Source organism: Grampus griseus (genome assembly GCF_964374135.1).
Source record: "Grampus griseus genome assembly, chromosome: 19".
NCBI classification, from domain to species: Eukaryota; Metazoa; Chordata; class Mammalia; order Artiodactyla; family Delphinidae; genus Grampus; species Grampus griseus.
In genome coordinates this window covers 54301161-54319863 of record NC_139013.1, presented here as the reverse complement: position 1 = coordinate 54319863, position 18703 = coordinate 54301161, and the positions used below count along the sequence as shown (strand labels likewise).

The window sequence follows — 18703 nt, the reverse complement described above, 5'->3', positions numbered from 1 at the left end:
GTGCTGGTAGCAGCGGTTGGTCTTTCTCCCTTAGCTATATTTCCATCATCCTGCCTCATTTGACTGGCACCCTGTCTGACCTCTTCACCTACCTGTCCCCGCAGAGCCATGTGGGGGAAGCTCTTCCCCAAGAGATGGTCACCAGACTGTTTGAGGGCATGCGGAGGGTGGACGTGACTGGGAAGACCAAGGGGCCCAGTGAGCGCATCTCCCAGGAGCAGTTCACAGTGTCCATGTCCTACCTTTTGAAAGGAAATGCTGAGGAGAAGAGTCTCGTGATCCTGAAAATGATTTCTGCCACAGAAGGTCCCGTGAAAGCAAGAGAGGTCAAAAAGGTAAGAGGCCACCAGGCCCTTTGCAGCCATCCCAAGCAACCTTGGTATCCTTTGGTGGGGGACCTAGGACGATTAAGCAGCTGATGGAGGCATTGCGCACAAGTCCACCCCGGGGGGCGGGTACCTAGACCATGTCACTGGTTGAGGTCAGAACTCCTGGACAAAAAGGCACTGGCAATCTAGACCAGCCAAATGTGTCATTGGAAAAATGAGTAACTACCCAAGTTACATGATCTGTTCCAGATACATGATCTGTGGTCCATCACAGCTGGCCTTAAGGACATGAGACACCCTTCCCCATGTTGATATGATGTAGGTCATAGGTGACAACGGAAATGCGATTAATGGTAAAATTGCGGTCTTCAAGTTTACAGAGGACCTGGTTGGCTCTGTGGCACACGTGCTAAACTACAGACAGGAGCTGAGAGGCTGGACTCAGAAGCAAGGCCCAGGCTCCCTGTCCAGGGTGCAGGTGCTGGCTGCTCAGCTGTGCTCCGAGATGAAGCTTCAAGGCAAGTGCCCTGCCTCAGTCCTTAGACCTTGGCCTTGTAGAGTGGTACCACGCCGTCTCCATTACTGTAGGCTTGTACTGAACCTTTGAAGCCAGCAAATGTGGGTCTTCCAACTTTGGAGGACTATTTAGATTATTTAACCGTGGGCAGTCGTTCATAGTATTCCCTTATAATCCTTATTTCTGCAGGGTCAGTAGTGACGTCCCCACTTTCATTTCTGATGTTAGCCATTTGATTCTTCTCCTTTTTTCTTGGTCAGTCTAGCTAATGGTTTGTTCACTTTTTGTTATTTTCAAAGAGCCAACTTTTGGTTTTATGGGTTTTCTCTGTTGTCTAATCTCTATTTCATTTATCTTCATCCAAGTCTTTTATTTCTTTCTTCTGCTTCTTTTAGATTTAGTTTGGTTTTCTTTCCTTTTTTTAAAAAGAAATTTTATTGAAGTATAGTTGATTTACAATGTTGTGTCAATTTCTGCTGTACAGCAAAGGGACTCAGTTATATATATATATATATATATATATATATGAATATATACATTCTTACTCTTTTTAAAAAATATTTATTTACTTTTGGCTGCGTCGGGTCTTAGTTGCAGCATGCAGGATCTTTCATTGCAGTGTGCGGGCTTCTCTCTAGTTGTGGCACATGGGCTCAGTAGTTGTGGCACGTGGGCTTAGTTGCCCCACGGCATGTGGGTTCTTAGTTCCCTGACCAGGGATTGAACCAGAGTCACCTGCATTGCAAGACCTGCATTGCAAGTGATTCTTAATCACTGGACCACCAGGGAAGTCCCTATATTATTATTCTTTTCCATTATGGTTTGTCACAGGATATTAAATGTAGTTCCCTGTGCCATACAGTAGGACCTTGTTTATCCATCCTATATATACTAGTTTGCCTCTGCTAATCCCAAACTCCCAATCCTTCCCTCCCCTCCCCTACCTCCCCCTTGGCAACCACAAGTCTGTTCTCTATGTCTGTGAGTCTGTTTTTGTTTCATAGATATGTGTCATATTTTAGATTCCACATATAAGTGATATCATATGGTATTTGTCTTTCTCTTTCTGACTTACCTTTCTTAGTATGATAATCTCTAGGTCCCTCCATGTTGCTGCAAATGGCATTATTTCATTCTTTTTTATGGCTGAGTAATATTCCATTATATATATCTGCCACATCTCCTTTATCCATTCATCTGTCCATGGACATTTAGGTTGTTTCCATGTCCTGGCTCTTGTAAATAGTGCTGCGGTGAACACTGGGGTACATGTGTCTTTTTGAATTATGGTTTTCTCAGGGTGTATGCCCAGTAGGGGGATCACTGGGTCATATGGTAGTTCCATTTTTAGTTTTTTAAGGATCCTCCATACTGTTCTCCACAGTGGCTGTACAATTTACATTCCCATGAACAGTGCAAGAGGGTTCTCTTTTCTCCGCACCCTCTCCAGCATTTATTGATTTTAGATTTTCTGATGCTGGCCATTCTGACTGGTGTGAGGTGGTACCTCGTTGTAGTTTTGATTTGCATTTCTTTAATAATTAGCGACCTTGAGCATCTCTTCTCTTTTTGGCCATCTGTGTGTCTTCTTTGGAGAGATGTCTGTTTACGGCTTCTGCCCATTTATGAATTGGGTTGTTTGTTTTTTGTTGTTGTTGAGTTCTATGAGCCACTTGTATATTTTGGAAATTAAGCCCTTGTTGGTCATATCATTTGCAAATATTTTCTCCCAGTCTGTAGGTTGTCTTTTTGTTTTGTTTATGGTTTCCTTTGCTGTGGAAAAGCTTTTAAGTTTGATTAGGTCCCATTTGTTTATTTTGGCTTTTATTTCTATTGCCCTGGGAGCCTGACCTAAGAAAACATTGGTATGATTTATGTCAGAGAATGTTTTGCCTATGTTCTCTTCTAGGAGTTTTATGGTGTCGTGTCTTGTATTTAGGTCTTTAAGTAATTTTGAGTGTATTTTTGTGTGTGGTGAGAGGGTGTGTTCTAACTTCACTGATGTAAAATGCAGCTGTGCAGCTTTTCCAGCACCACTTGCTGAAGAGACTGTCTTTTCTCCATTGTATATTCTTGCCTGCTTTGTTGAAGATTCATTGGCCGTAGGTGTGTGGGCTTATTTCTGGGCTCTGTCTTCTGTTCCATTGATCTATATGCCTGTTTTTGTGCCAATATCATGCTGTTTTGATTACTGTAACTTGGTAATATTGTCTGAAGTCTGGGAGGGTTATGTCTCCAGCTTTGCTCTTTTTCCTCAGGATTCCTTTGACAATTCTGGGTCTTTTATGGTTCCATATAAATTTTATTATTATTTGTTCTATTTCTGTGCAAAATGTCATGGGTAATTTCATAGGTATTGCATTATACCTATAGATTGCTTTGGGTAGTATGGCCATTTAAACAATATTCTTCCAATCCAAGAGCATGGGATATCTTTCCATTTCTTTGAATCATCTTTTAAAAAATAAATAGTTAATTAATTTATGGCTGTGTTGGGTCTTTGTTGCTGCACACGGTCTTTCTCTAGTTGTGGCAAGCCAGGGCTGCTTTTCATTGTGGTGCATGGGCTTCTCATTGTGGTGGCTTCTCTTGTTGCAGAGCACGGGCTCTAGGCATGCGGGCTCAGTAGTTGTGGCCTGCGGGCTCAGTAGCTGTGGCTTGTGGGCTCTAGAGTTCTAGTAGTTTTTGTGTGGAGTCTTGAGGGTTTTCTATATATATTATCATGTCATCTGTGTATAATGATAATTTTACCTCCGCCCTACCAAGTTGAATACCCTTTATTTCTATTTCTTGTCTGATTGCTGTGGCTAGGATTTCCAATGCTATGTTGAAGAGAAGTGGTGAGAGTGGTCACCCTTGTCTTGTTCCAGATTTTAGCAGGAAGGCTTTCGGCTTTTCACCATTGAGTATTATGTTGGCTGTGGGTTTGTCATAAATAGCTTTTATTATGTTGAGATACGTTCCCTCTATACCCAATTTTGTAAGGGCTTTTATCATGCATGGGTGTTGAATTTCATCATATGCTTTTTATGCATCTATTAAGATGATCATGTAGTGTTTGTCCTTTCTTTTGTTGATGTGGTATATCATGTAGATTGATTTGAATATGTTGAACCATCCTGGTGATCCTGGGATGAATCCAACTTGGTTGTGGTGTATGACTTTTTTAATGTGTTGTTGGATTCGGTTTGCTAATAATTCGTTGAGAATTTTTGCATCTATATTCATCAAAGGTATTGGCCTGTAATTATCTTTTTTGGTAGTGTCTTTGCTTTTGGTATCAGGGTGATAGTGTCTTCATAGAATGTCTTTGGGAGTGTTCCTTCCTCTTCAGTTTTTTGGAAGAATTTGAGAAAGATCAGTATAAGTTCTTCTTTGTATGTTTGGTAGAATTTGCCTGTGAAGCCATATGGTCCTGGAATTTTATTTTAGGCAGGTTTTGTTTTGTTTGCTGTTTTTTTTTTTTTTTTTTAACAGGTTTGATTTCTTTTCTAGTGATTGGTCTGTTTAAGTTGTCTCTTTCTTTGTGATTCAGTTTTGATGGGTTATATGTTTCTAGAAAGTTGTCCGTTTCTTGGAGGTTGTCAGATTTGTTGGCATATAATTGTTCATAGTATTCACTCATGGTTTTTTGTATTTCTGTGGTATCTGTTGTGATTTCCCTTCTTTCATTTCTTATTTTGTTTATTTGGGTCTTCTCTCTCTTCTTTTTGGTGAGCCTGGCCAAAGGTTTGTCAATTTTGTTTACCCTTTCAAAGAAACAGCTCTTGGTTTTATTGATTTTTTTGTTTGTTTTTTAATCTCTCTTATATTTATTTCATTTCTGATTTTTATTATCTTTCCTTTGCTTTATTATCTTTTCCTTTAGGTTTTGTTTGTTCTTTTTCTAATTTTTTTAGGTAGTGTGTTAGGTTGTTTATTTGAGATATTTGTTGCTTTTTTAAAAAAATGTATTTATTTATTTAGTTTTGGCTATGCTGGGTTTTCATTGCTGCGCGCGGGCTTTCTCTAGTTGTGGCGAGCGGGGGCTACTCTTTGTTGCAGTGTGCAGGTTTCTCATTGCAGTGGCTTCTCTTTGTTGCGGAGCACAGGCTCTAGGCACGCGGGCTTCAGTAGTTGTGGCACACGGGCTCAGTATTTATGGCTCGCGGGCTGTAGTGCACAGACTTTGTAGTTGTGGCACACGGGCTTAGTTGCTCTGTGGCATGTGGGATCTTCCCGGACCAGGGCTCGAACCCGTGTCCCCTGCATTGGCTGGCAGACTCCCAACCACTGCACCACCAGGGAAGTCCCGAGATACTCGTTTCTTAAAGAAGGCCTGTATCACTATGAACTACCCTCTAAGAACTGCTTTTGCTACATCCCATAGTTCTTGTATGGTTGTGTTTTCATCGTCATTTGCTCAAGGTATTTTTTAATTTCTTCTTTGATTTCATCATTGACCCATTGGGTTTTTTAAATTATTTTTATTTTTGGCTGCATTGGGTCTTCGTTGCTGTGTGTACGCTTTCTCTAGTTGTCGTGAGTGGGGGCTACTCTTCGTTGCAGTGCACGGGCTTCTCATTATGGTGGCTTCTCTTGTTGTGGAGCAGGGCTCTAGGCTCGTGGGCTTCATTTGTGGCATGTGGGCTCAGTAGTTGTGGTGCATGGGCTTAGCTGCTCTGCAGCATGTGGGATCTTCCTGGACCAGGGCTCGAACCCATGTGTCCCCTGCCTTGGCAGGCAGATTCTTAACCACTGCGCCACCAGGGAAGCCTGACCCATTGTTTTTTTAGTAGCATGTTTAGCCTCTATGTAATTGTTTTTTTCTTGTTTCTTTTTCTGTGGTTGAGTTTTAGTTTCATGCTTTTGTGGTCAGAAAAGATGCTTGAAATAATTTCTTTACTCTTAAATTTGTTGAGGCTTGTTTTGTGCCCAAGTGTGTGGTCAATCCTAGAAAATGTTCTGTGTGCACTTGAAAAGAATGTATTTTTTTTAGATGTAATGTCCTGAAGATATCAATTAAGTCTAACTGTTCTAATGTATGATTTGGGACCTCTGTTGCCTTATTGATTTTCTGTCTCAAAGATCTATTCATTGATGTGAGTGCGGTGCTAAAGTCTCCTACTATTACTATATTCCTGTCAGTTTCTCCCTTTATGTCTGTTAGTATTTGTTTTCTGTATTTGGGTGCTCCTATATTGGGTGCATATATGTTGACAAATGTAATATCCTCTCCTTGTATTGATCCTTTTATTATACAGTGTCCTTCTTTATCTTTTTTTATAACCTTTGTTTTAAAGTCTTTTTTGTCTGATATGAGTATTGCGACCCCTGCTTTCTTTTCATTTCTGTTTGCATGCAGTATCTTTCTCCATCCCCTCACTTTTAATACACGTGTGTCCTTTGCCCTAAAGTGGGTCTCTTGTAGGCAGCATGTTGTAGACTCTTGTTTTTTATCCAATCTACCACTCAGTGTCTTTTGATGGGAGCATTTAGTCCATTGACATTAAGGTAATTATTGATATATATTTATTTCCATTTTAAACCTTGTTTTCCTGTTGATTTTATATTCTTTTGTCCCTTTTTTCTTTTTCCTTTTGTGCTTTGATTCTTTTCTTTTGTATTATGCTTATAGTTTTTTCTTTTTGATTTTTGTGAGTCTGTTGTATGTTTTTGATTTGTGGTTGCCCTGTTTTTCAAGTATGTTAACCCCTTCATTTATCTACTTGCTTTAGACTAGTAGTCACTTAGGCTCAAACACATTCTAGAAAAATAATTGTGACTTGCTCTTTCCTATAGCTTCTTACTACTTTTCTATTTAGAGAAGACCTTTCAATATTTCTTTTAGGATAGATTTAGTATTGCTGTATTTTTTTAGCTTGTGCTTGTCTGAGAAATTCTTTCTTTCTCCTTCTATTCTAAATGATCATCTTGCCGGGTAGTGTCCTAGGTTGCAGATATTTCCCTTTCAGGACTTTGGATATATCTTGCCACTCCCTTCTGGCCTGCGACGTTTCTGTAGAGAAATCAGCTGATAGCCTTATGGGGGTTCCCTTGTCGTTAACTCTGTGTTTCTCTCTTGCTGCCTTTAGAATCCTCTTTCTCATGTTTAACTTTTGATATTGGTGTAGGTCTTCCCGGGTTTGTCTCGTTCAGGACCCTCTGTGTTTCCTGTATCTGCATATCTGTTTCCTTCTTTAGCTTTGGGAAGTTTTAAGCCATAATTTCTTCAAATACGTTTTCAGTCCCCTTTTCTCTTTCTTCTCCTTCTGGGATCCCTATTATGTGTAGATGGGCATGCTTTACGTTCTCCCATAGGTCTCTTGTATTGCTTTCATGTTTTTCACTTGGCTTTCTGTCTGATGTCCTGATTGGATGATTTCCTTTACTGTATCTTCCAGATCACTTATTCGTTCTTCTGCATTATTTATTCTGCTATTCATAGCTTTGGTTCTGCTCTCATCTCAGCAAATGAATCTCCTAATGTTTCTTGACTCCTCCTTATAGTTTCTAGTTCCTTTTTTACAGTAATCTGCATTTCTATCGATAGCCTTTCTTAGTTCCTTCAGTATTTTCATTATCTCCTTTTTGAACTCGGTATCTATTAGACTGAAGAGGCCTGTTTCGTTGTTTGTTCTTTCAGGGGAATTCTCTTGATCTTTGCATTGGGAGTGGTCCCTCTGCTTCTTCATTTTACTTATATTTCTCTTGCTGTATGAGTTTAGGAGAAACAATTATCTACTGTGGTCTCGGAGGGCTATTTTTATGTGGGAGTGTCCCTGCGTAGCCTGCATGGGTTTAGTATTTTTTTGGTGCAAGGGCTGTTTTCAGTATGGATGCCTGCTGCCTCTTTCCTCAGTGTGTGCTGGCTGTTATCCCCTTGACAGGAGGTGTGACTCGTGTTGCGATGGCCAGAGCCAGCACTGGCCAGTGAGTGGGGACTCCTCTTCCCTCTGTGGTTATCACTGCCCTGTCCAGGGCAGGGTCTGCTCTCTAGCTGTTGGTGTAGAAGGCCCTAGCTCTGTTTCTGATCTGCAGTGCAAGAATAGGCGGGATTGGAGCGCTCCCACTGGGAGAGGAGCCACGGAGTATTGCTGTGCTGGAGCTGTTCCCCTGTGAGTGTGTCACCTTTCACCTGCTGTGCGGGCTCACAGAGTACACTGTTGTTGGCACTGCCCTCAGCCCCACCTCAGCTCTGGGCGTGCTGGCAGTCAGCCCTGGTGCCTCTCAGGCTCTGTTTTCACAAGGCTACCAGCGCAGATCCACTGAAGTCAGGTCCCAGGACTGCAGTCGTTACATACCTGGACCCACTGTGGGAGCTGTGGATGCAGCTCAGACCCTGGCCCAGCCCCGCCCCCGCGTGTACGCGCCCACAAAGCCCACAACTGCTAAGGCCAGACCCGTCCCAGCTGCGGGAGCACCAGCTGTCTGGTTGCTCCACAGGCACTGAATTTACAAAGTCGGCCGTGGAGGTATAGATCCAAGGTTCACGCAGCCGTGGGGAGAGATTTCAGCTCTGCTTCCTAAGTCACACGGCCCGTGGGCCTCAGCTGTGATTTCAGCCCCACCTGTGCGTGTGGGCAACCCACTGCCGTCTGCTTCTGGGGGCACAGGGCAGTGGCTGGGGCACACGAGCCTGCCCAGGCAGGAGGGGACCGGGGTGGCCGGGGTGTGTGACCTGCCTGGGCAGGAGCCTGTCCTGGAGCCTGCGTAGGCAGGAGCCGGCGGGTGGGGAAAGAGGCTGCGATGGCAGCCCCGCCTCTACCTTGGCCACTTAACAATGGCGCCCGGGGTTCTTCCGCAAACACTCCTGGTTGCTGCGCCCCACGCTCCAGCCCCTTCAGGCGTCTCTGCACAGCCAACAGCAGTCCTCTCCCTGGGTCTGTCCCCTAAACCCCGTATTACAGCCCCCAGCCCCCACCCATACCAGCGGACGTGCGTCTCAGGCTGGGGCACACAGGGCGGTGGCACAGCCATCCGTGTAGGTCTCTCTCTGTCCTGCCTGCCACTAACTGGCTGCTGTGCTCTCCTCCAAGCCGCTGAAGCTCCCTTTCTGTCCCGGCTGCTCTCCCCACCGGTGGGGCTTCCCTGGGTGCGGGAACCTCTCCTCTCCTTCAGCTCCACCCCCGCAGGGGCACAGGTCTCGTCCCACTTCCTCTATTGTTTTTTTCCTTTGTCCTGCCCAGTTACTTGGAGATCTTTCTTGTCCTTTGAGGTGTTTGAGGTCTTCTGCTAGTTTTCTGAGAGCATTGTTCCATTCATAGATGTATTCTTGATGTTTTTGTGGGAAGAGGTGAGTTCCACGTCCTACTACTGACCATCTTGATTCTGATCGCCAGTTTGATTTTCTTTTTTTCATTTCTCAAGTTAGAAGTTTAGGTTATTGATTTGAGATCTCTCTTCTTTTTCATATAGGCATTTATGACTATAAATTTCCCTCTAAGCACTGCTTTAGCTGAAGCCCATAAGTTTTGATATATTGTGTTTTTGTTTTCATTCATCTCAGTTTTTTCTTTCTTTTTTTTTAAAAAATATTTATTTATTTATTTATGTGGTCGTTCTGGGTCTTAGTTGTGGCAGGTGGGCTCCTTAGTTGAGGCTCGCTGGCTCCTTAGTTGTGGCCTGTGAACTCTTAGTTGTGGCATGCTTGTGGGATCTAGTTCCCTGACTAGGGATTGAACCTGTGTCCCCTGCATTGGGAGCGTGGAGTCTTATCCACTGCGCCATCAGGGAAGTCCCCATCTCAGTATTTTCTAACTTCCCTCGTGATTTCTTCTTTGGCCTGTTGGTTGTTTAGAGGTATAGTCTTTAATTTCTATGTGTTTGTGAAATTCCCAAATTGCCTTGTTACTGATTTGTAATTTCATTACGTTGTGGTTGAAGACCATACATTACATGATTTCAGTTCTTTTCAATTTATTGAGGCATGTTTTATGGCCTAACATATGGTCTGTTCTGGAGAATATTCCAGGTACACTTGAGAAGAATATATATTCTGCTGTTGTTGGCTGAGAAACAGTATATAATTAAATTTACTTGCGATTTAAAAATACCTTGTGGTGAATCTCTTTGCAAAGTAGATTCGTTTTATAAAAGTGTTACTGTTTTATTATAAAGTTGGATTTTTAAACACAGTTTGAAAAATTAAGTGAGGTATTTGGAACTTGGAAAGAATAATGACATAATATACTATATAATACTGTTATATATATATATACACACATATATATGTGTGTATATATATGTATATACATATATATGAATGAAGTACCGACAGCTCATCTCTTGGTATCACCTCCATGTCACCTCTGTTCTTAGTAGATAAGAGATGGAAATCAGAATGATGGGTGCTGGTCGGAAACAATTAAGTATAATTTGTAGTTAATGATATCCGTTCTCCCCAGATAAACTAGAGGGGTGCCCAGGAAGTAACCAACCACTACCCTGCCATAGCTGGAGGAGAGCACACTTTCTAAATCCTTTCCAAATGATTTTGTTAGGACTAGCGGCTTTTGGTGTAGCCCTCTCAGGAGGGATTGCTGGGGAGTCTTGGGGCCCTGGGGTGAGGGTGTAGCTGTCTCCTGTGTCTCTGAAATGCAGCTTGGAGCAGAGAGAAAAGATAAGAGTGTCGATATTGAATTGTTTAGATGAGCACTGTCCGATAGAGACAGAATGTGAACTCCGAAGCCAACCACATATGAAATTTTACATATTTCAGTAACCACATGGAAATACCAAAAAGAAACAAGCAAAATTAATCTTAAGAATATGTCCAAAGTATACTTTAACATTCGCAATCAATGTAAAAAAAAAATGAGATATTTTACGTTCATTTTCTTTTTCACGCCAAGCCTTTGACATGGGGTGTGCCTTTTACACTTATGTGCATCTCAATGCAGACAAACCACGCGTGCCTCCCCCGCTGGACAGAGCAGGTTTAGGTAAGTAGAGAAGAGGCGACGTCCTCACCCACTAATACTGTTTTCTCCTCCCCTAGGCGGTGAGAAGCCTCTGGGGCCTCAGCGGCTGGAATGTGACCGAACCACAATTGAGGACTGGGTGTTCAGGGCTCCCCACGTGGCCACGTTTCTGAGCGTGGTCATCCACCAAGGCTTCCTCCTCCTGGGCTCGTCCCTCGATCTGGCCACCCTGGTCCCCGAGCGCCAAGTCGACCAGGAACGGGAGTTTGCGAGCGTCCTGGATGTCCTGTCCGTCATCTACATCAACTCCCACCTGCCCAGGGAGCAGAGGAACCACTGGCGCCTGCTGTTCTCATCCGAGCTCCACGGGCACAGCTTCGCCCAGCTCTGCGGGCGCATCACACACTGCGGGCCCTGCGTGGTGCTGCTCGAGGACCACGACGGCCATGTGTTCGGTGGCTTTGCTTCCTGCTCCTGGGAGGTCAAACCTCAGTTTCAAGGTGAGTCTTGGCCACCAAAACCCCACATGGTAGCACCAGTGCTCGTTCTGGTCAGACGGCTGCTGTGTGGAGACCTCCGAGCCCCGCCAGGGGATGTGCGTGTTTCTTCCATCTCCTCCCGCAAGTGTTTTGCGAGACGTGTTTGGGAGGTTAGTGAAACGGGGTGTTTCTTTATGATGCTTTAACTTCATGGATTTCTCTATAGATTCTGGCTGCAGGGTCAGGTGAGCAGGACAGCTGTCCTCACCCCTGGCCTTCAGGTGAGGAAACAGCGGATCAGCATTAAACGATGCCAGGTCCTGACCGCGGGCGAGGCTGGGCCGTAGGTGCTGCATAGGGGACTGGGAGATACCGGCTCTTGCAGGTGGGGTGTGTTTTCTCGGAGGACCGTCTTCCTTTCCTGGAACCCCCTGTGTGGGTCTGCTTTGCTGCTTCTGCCCGTAGTTTTTCGGTTTTGTGATTTTGCTGGAGATTGGAAGCTCTTTGCTAGACCTTGAATGCCCTGGATCAAAGGCCCTGATGAAATACTTCCCTTCCTCAAAGAACTACTCTGATAAACGCTCTTAAAGGACTCTTTTTGAAAACGCTCATCTCCTGTCAGTGGGCTGTTCTCGTACTCAGAGGTGAACCTGTCTTCCCAGGATTGAAGTCACGGTGTGTCCCCTGGGACCTGCCCCGGGCTGCCCGAGTCTCTGTTCTCAGAAGGTCTCCTGGGGGCCAACAGCTGTGAGATGGAGGCCTTTTCCTAGTGGCTCTGAGCAGCCGGATACAGGCCTGTCCTCACTCCCCTCAGCTAAATGGGGCAGCCTGGCCGACGCAGTTCCGGGGAGAGTCCCTCCCAGTGAGGGGGCGAGGCTAACACCCTCCCTGGCTGGGTCAGTGGAAGGGAGAACCCAGGGTCTTGAGATGCGAAATACGGGGGAGAAAGGCCACGTGCTCCTCTGGGATGGGGGCTGCACATCGTAGCCAGACAGCTGTCAGCTGCATGCACTCTGCCTGCGTCCCCGCTCCCTCTTCTCTCCACCCCACGCTCACCTGCATTGCTGCGGGTGCCTTCTGCCTGGCCCTCGCCTCCTGGTCTCACCCGTCCAGTTCATTTGCCACATCCCGGCCCACCTGCCATGGTGCTTGTCCCCTGGAGACCCTTGGACGGACCCCCCGTGCACTCAGAATGGTGCATCCTTTATCTCCAGCCTGACGACCTCTCCTGTGCCCTGGGCCCTGGGCTCAGTCTCACTGAATTACCCAGAGTTTCCAGAACAGGCCGCGCTCTCATCTCAGGACTTGCCACATGCTGCTTTTTCTCCCTCTTCCACCTGTGCACAGTCAGCTCCTTGTCGGGACTCAGTCCACGGTCACCTCCTTCAGGAAGCCTTCCCGACCACACGAGTGCCAGCTACTCCCCGCGGTCCTCTACGGGGCTGCACGCTTCTGGAATTGTTCCCATCTTCCTTGCACCAGGGAAGCTTCTGCTGGTTGGGGAGCCGTGTCCAGGTGCAGAGGTGCCATTACAGGAGGGCTTTTAGCAGTGGTGGGGTGGGTGGAAGGGACCATGGTGTGAAGGCTGGGTGCCTTCATCCCCGAGATCCTGTTGCTTCCAGGGTTTGGTTCTCTCTAGGTTTTAGATTGTTCTAGATCTTTAATCCAGCTGTTGCTACCAGCCCTTCCCCACTGTGTCAGGGTCCCTTAAGACCACCCACATATCAGTGAGTCACTAGGAGGACTCGGGAACGCAGCACAGCGCTGTCATCACAGCTGATCTATTACAGTGAGAGGATGCAGAGCACGATCAGCTCAGAGGCTGGGTAGGGGTTGGGGGGGTGAAGTCCGGGGGAGCCAGGCTCCAGCATCCTCTCTAGTGGGGTCGCACAGGACGCGCTAAATTCCCCCAGCCGCGAGCTGTGACAGCACGTGTGCAGTGTCGTCCATCAGGGACACGTTAGAGCTTCAGCGCGCGGGGTCTTTATTTGGGGGGCCGTTCACACGAGCACCCTCTGACTGACGCGCACCCAAACCCCAGACCCCCAGGAGGACAGCAGGAGTCCGGCACCAACGCCCCTGTCTGTACACACAGCTTAGCCACAGGGAGCCGCTCATCAGTCCTGGGAGGGGGGGACCCTCCCCAAATCCACCTTCCCAGACGCCAGCCAAGGGCTGACCCTGGAAGGCGGCCCTTCTGGGGACCCCAGTCTCAGGCCTGGGCTTCCACACACCCAGGTCTCTCCGTCACGGTGTCACGGGGAGGGGCTCTGGGGGGGATGACGAGCTGGGTCTCTGTGTGGTTGGAGGATGTGGAAAAACCCTGAGAATCATTATTATAGACGGAACTTCCGCTTCTTCCAGCTCCTTTAGTATTAACTCCAGGTCAGCTCTGCTGCGTCTTCATGTTTTATTAACAAGCAGAATTCATCTTCTTGAAGAAGGGTGGAAAAATGAGATTACCAAGTTTTCAAACTTGAGCTCATTCTGTTCTGAAGCGTGAGGACAGAATTCCAGCAGGGGGCAGCCTAGCATCACAGATTCCAGTCAAGTTCAGGGCGTTCCTGTCCATTTGTCCCGGGAAACAATCACTCCAGAGTATTTGAGCCTTGAGATGGTGTGACAGCCGCTGGGTCACTTCATTTTCGCCTCTGTCGTCCATGGGGCAGCTACAGGCCCGCAGCTCTGAGCTGAGTCCGGCTCTGTCCTGGGCAAGTTGCTTACCCTCTCTGGGCCTCCGTTCCCCAGAACCACAGGAATGGCAGCTTGTAACGCACTGGGCGATGGGTGGTGGTGTCACTGTGAGAGTTGGGTGAGGAGCCCCTCTGTGGAAGTGATGTTTTTACGGGTCTTATGACTCCTTGGTCCTTGCCCTGCACCGTCGAGGGTCATCTTCCCCACGGGGCCCTTCTCCCTGGGCACAGACCGCAGGATGGACTAGAGTGGGGTCCGTTGTAGCCAAGGGGCCCACGCTTTGTGGCCCCATCACCTCACTTAGCATCCGGGACCCAGTAAATGTTGGTTGAAAGGCAGCCTTAGGATGGCAAGGCAAAGTGATGCTTAGGCCCAGTGCCCGGGGCCACAGGTGGGACCAGGCAATTCCTTGAGGCTAAACCCAACCTTCTGAGGCACATGGACTCAAGCTGGAGTCTTTAGCCTGGAGGGGAGCCCTGTGCCACCTGGTCCTGGTGACCTCCCCAGGCTCACCTCCCCGTTTCCCCAACCAGGGCTCACACCCTGCACTATAGCCGAGGGCCCTGCTGTTTCCCCCATGCCCTGCCGTGTCCCTGCGGGGTCCCTCCTCCCTGAGTGGCTCTCACCCAACCGTCTCCACCTCAGGACGTCCTTCCCGACTTTGGGGGAGCTAAGTCCCCGCAGAGGCCCGAGCGTCACTGGTCCTGACTCGGCAGGTCCAGGCCCATCTGTGGCCGAGGGCTGTCCTCCCCAAGGCCCCTCTGGGGCTCAAAGCCCCCTTCCTGTCCGCCCTCCACATTCGGGCTCCCTGGAGCTTCCTGGAGCTTCCTTCCCACCTGACGAATGGCCCGACCCCCAAGTACCCGAGCTCGGTCCTGTGTCAGGTGCCCTCACGCTGTCACCGTCAAGGGGCGGTCCTTCCGGCCAAGGTCTCACAGCTGTGGGGAGCATCCCTGGTCTGGCTCCGGCCTAGCCGGGAGTTCCCTTGGTGAGGTGCAGCCTCCGTCCCCTCCCTAGCGAGTGCGTCGGGGAGGGCAGGAGTCTCTGAGATGGAGGGTGCTGTTCATTTCCAGGATTTTGACCGGTACCTTCTCTGAGTGGTGGCATGCCCACTCCTGTGCCCGGGCAAAGGTAGAGGGTCCCCTTTCCCTGCGTGTCCCCGCCCCTCCCTGTGGGCAGCTGTGTCTACAGGTACCCTGCCTTCTCCGCTCTGGGTGATGTGCCTGCTTGAGGCCACGTGAGTGCCCAGCCAATACGTGGAGTGGCCGCCTGCCCCTTGCTCCTTAGTTGAGACGAGGCTGCTCTTGCTGACTCTGGGGCGGTGGGGCAGGGCTCCCATCTCCCCGGGAGAGCGCTAACAGGTGTTCCCAGCAAGCAGATGTCACATTCCTTTGTAACGGTCACTCTCAGCCTGCACCCGCAGGTCATCCTACGGTCCCGGGCTCTGCCCGCTGGCCGGCCGGCCGGCCCTGCCCCCAATGCACAGGAGCCCCGCGCATGCTGAGGACCCAAGGGGAGCCCTTCCTGCTCAGCCATCCGAGCCACGGCCCATTTCCGTTTCCTGCTTCTCCCCGTGCCCAGCGCCGATGGCTGACCTTGCTTCTTCTTGCTGTGATCGATTTCAGGGGACGACAGGTGCTTCCTGTTCTCCATCTCCCCCAGCATGGCCGTGTACACCTCCACGGGCTACAATGACCACTACATGTACCTGAATCAAGGGCAGCAGACCATCCCGAATGGACTGGTAAGGACTTGGGCGGGCAGGGCACGTCCCCCCCGTGGTGATGCACTGACCCCGACGTGCCCGGGGACACTCCGCCCTGCGTCAGGGCAGCCGTACGCGCTCAGTTCGTTCTGCCCGAGTCTCAGGGTGGTGATGCGATGAACGACAACGAGGACAGAATTTCTCTCATGGAAAAAAGGGGCCTCTATTGGGGCATTTCCGAGGTTTGTATGCAAATGACAGAGTCGGCCAGTGTTCCTGGCCATCAGGTGGTTGGTCTGTGGCCTTCATGGCTGGAGATGCTGCCCTGCCTGGGGTACCACCCGGGCGCGGGACCGGGGCTGGGCTCCCCAGACCCTTTGGACCCACGGGGGGTTGTCTGCTCTGTGCTCCAGCCGGAGCACAGGAAGAGGAGGACGTGGGGGAAGGCCGGGGGCGGTGGTGGGGACGGGCGCCCGCACAGATGCTTAGCTTGGGTGAGGAATGTGTGTCCTGGCAGCACCAGCCTATTTCTTTCCCCTGCTTCTTAAAAAGCCCCTCTCGGGAAATTCCAGCCCTGTCTCTGCAAAGCCAAGGGCCGGAGAGGCTGGTCCATCTTGTCGGTGTGGAGAGGGCCCTGTGCTCCTTCCCAGGCTCACTCTGAGGCTCCCACGGGGCCACCTGATAACCTCGGACGCCTTTCAGAAAGGACAGTTTGGGGCTTCCCTGGTGGCGCAGTGGTTGAGAGTCCGCCTGCCGATGCAGGGTACACGGGTTCGTGCCCCGGTCCGGGAGGATCCCACATGCCGTGGAGCGGCTGGGCCCGTGAGCCATGGCCGCTGAGCCTGCGTGTCTGGAGCCTGTGCTCTGCAATGGGAGAGGCTGCTGCAGTGAGAGGCCCGCGTACCGCAAAAAAAAAAAAAAAAAAAAGGACAGTTTGGTGATGACAGGGGCGAGGGCCTTGGCCTCAGGAGCAGCACCCAGTGGGTCTCGGTGGTGGTCAGTAATCGGCCCGAGGGGAGAAGCAGCCCCGAGGTTAGCTGCGTTTCCTGCCCTGGTCTCTTGCTTGGCGTTAGCTCCAGGCTCCCCAGGCCGGGCGGGGAGGCACTGGTGGAAAGGGCACCTAGAGAAAGGGATCAGAGAGGTTGAACAGCAGTCTGTTCCCATCGGCCGCTGGCTCAGAGCCGGCCGTGTGCCGAGTGGTTCCCGCCTTCCCGGGGCTGCCTCCTCCTTTCCCTCCTTGCTGTGCTGAGTGAACAACCTGCCTGCTTGAGCACCGGGTCCTGGGCCGGGTACGGATCGGCATCCCTGTCCGGGAAGTGCTGTGTAGACCTCTCTCCTTATTTTACCGATTGGGGTCTCTAGGCCTGAGGGCCTCTGTTCTTTTCTCCTCTCTTGTCCCTTGTGTTTCCTGCCAGTGCAGCCCCGTGAGAAAGGGCCATGGCGTACGAGTCAGGACACCTTGATGAGTGTTCTAAGAACTTGTCATGGGATACTTAAATTGTATCAATCTGTGAATATGTATTTCACAGTTAAAAAAAAAAGGAAGAAAGGAAGAAAATTGCGTTCACTTCTCATACGCCCCGGTGGCATGACGGCTGGGGTGGGCTTCAGGTGTCTGGTGCTCCAGACCGAGGCGGTGCTATGCCCCTCCCTCCGCAGGGCATGGGAGGGCAGCACAATTATTTTGGCCTGTGGATCGATGTCGATTTCGGGAAAGGACACAGCAAGGCCAAGCCCACATGTACCACGTACAACAGCCCTCAGCTCTCGGCCCAGGAGGACTTCCGGTTCGAGAAGATGGAGGTGTGGGCGGTGGGAGATGCTTCGGTGACACAGCTGGTGAGCATGGGGGCGTTTCTCCCCTTTCTCGGCTTTGTCCCTTTTACTCCTCCATCTGGAGATGGTTTATTCCAGTTTGTTTCCAGCAGCCGTTGCTGGCCAGAGGGATGCCAGTGGGTGGAAGTTTAGTAGAAAGAACCACCCCAGGGAGGTGGGATCCCGGGGGGGGGGTGGGGACTTGTCTGCAAGATGAGGAGGGTCTGGGGTTCCTTCTAGTTCCAGGGTTTGACGATGAGTCACCGTTGGGGCCCCTGCGTCTTGTCACCTCCCAGCGATGGCTTCCCGGGGCGGGGGGACTCAGTGGGGCTCGGGGGAGAGCCTCTACCACATTTCCCTTGTGGCGACAGTAGGAAATTCCCCTCTGATAAACTTGACAGCAGCAGGACGTCACTGCCTGGTTTTGGTCACTGAACACACCCATCCTTCCCTTCTTCCCAAGGCCAAGAACACCAAGAGCATTCTGGACGTGGACCCTACGGCCCAGGCCCTGCTGGAAGTCAGCGGGCGGATGCGCCACAGCGAAGGGCTCCGGGAGGTGCCTGAGGACCAGTGAGGCGGAGCCCCCAGCACGGGCCTTCCTGGAGCTGGAGCACAGCCTGCAGACTGTGTTTACTTTAATCCAGAGCGTGCTGGTCACGTCTAGGTGGTCCTGGAGGTGCCTAATTGAAACAGAGTACAGTCCCTTTGATGCTATATATCGATTGGTGGGTGTGTCTCCCCGAAATATGTCCGATTACCAGCTTGATTCCTGGACTTCGCTCGTTTTGTACAGATGAAATCCGAAGACGATGCTGAGACGTTTGAGGCCGACTGCAATTAGCAGTGGTTGGGGATTTGAGTTCTTGCTGGGGGGGGGGGTCCACTCACTGAGGGTCACTTGGCCTCTGCACAGGCCTCCCAGCTAAAAGCCTCGATGTCCCATTTCTACTGGTAAAGGGCAGAGGTGCTCAGATGGGAATCTCAACCCTTTGGGGAACAGCTTCCTCTGACATGGAATTTTTGTATTTTGGAAAAAAAAAAAAGCACAGGAGTGTACTAACGGGGGTAACAGCTGGAGATTTTGAAGATAACGGTGATATGGGTCTTCAGTAAGGTTCAGTATCTGCCTTTCTCAGATGTTTTTAACACATTACTGGCCAGAGACGTATTACTACGTCGTTTGTTACCCAAACATCATTGACCAGAGACATTTCAGTATTCATTTACCTAACAAATCGCCGTCCACAGGCGTTAGTTTC

The 18703-nt window shown here is 49.4% G+C and overlaps 1 protein-coding gene across 1 annotated transcript in view; it reads left to right on the top strand.

The window, feature by feature from the left end:
- The window catches only part of MEAK7 (MTOR associated protein, eak-7 homolog), a 29166-nt gene extending 11028 nt beyond the window's left edge, over positions 1 to 18138 (top strand). The window contains exons 3-8 of the mRNA XM_082677977.1: positions 105 to 335; positions 703 to 847; positions 10826 to 11248; positions 15547 to 15665; positions 17286 to 17465; positions 17905 to 18138. Of these exons, the coding sequence (XP_082534103.1) occupies positions 105 to 335; positions 703 to 847; positions 10826 to 11248; positions 15547 to 15665; positions 17286 to 17465; positions 17905 to 18018 (1212 nt within the window). The 3' untranslated portion in view covers positions 18019 to 18138. The remainder of the gene's footprint in view (positions 1 to 104; positions 336 to 702; positions 848 to 10825; positions 11249 to 15546; positions 15666 to 17285; positions 17466 to 17904) is intronic.
- Positions 18139 to 18703: the final 565 nt, after the last annotated feature.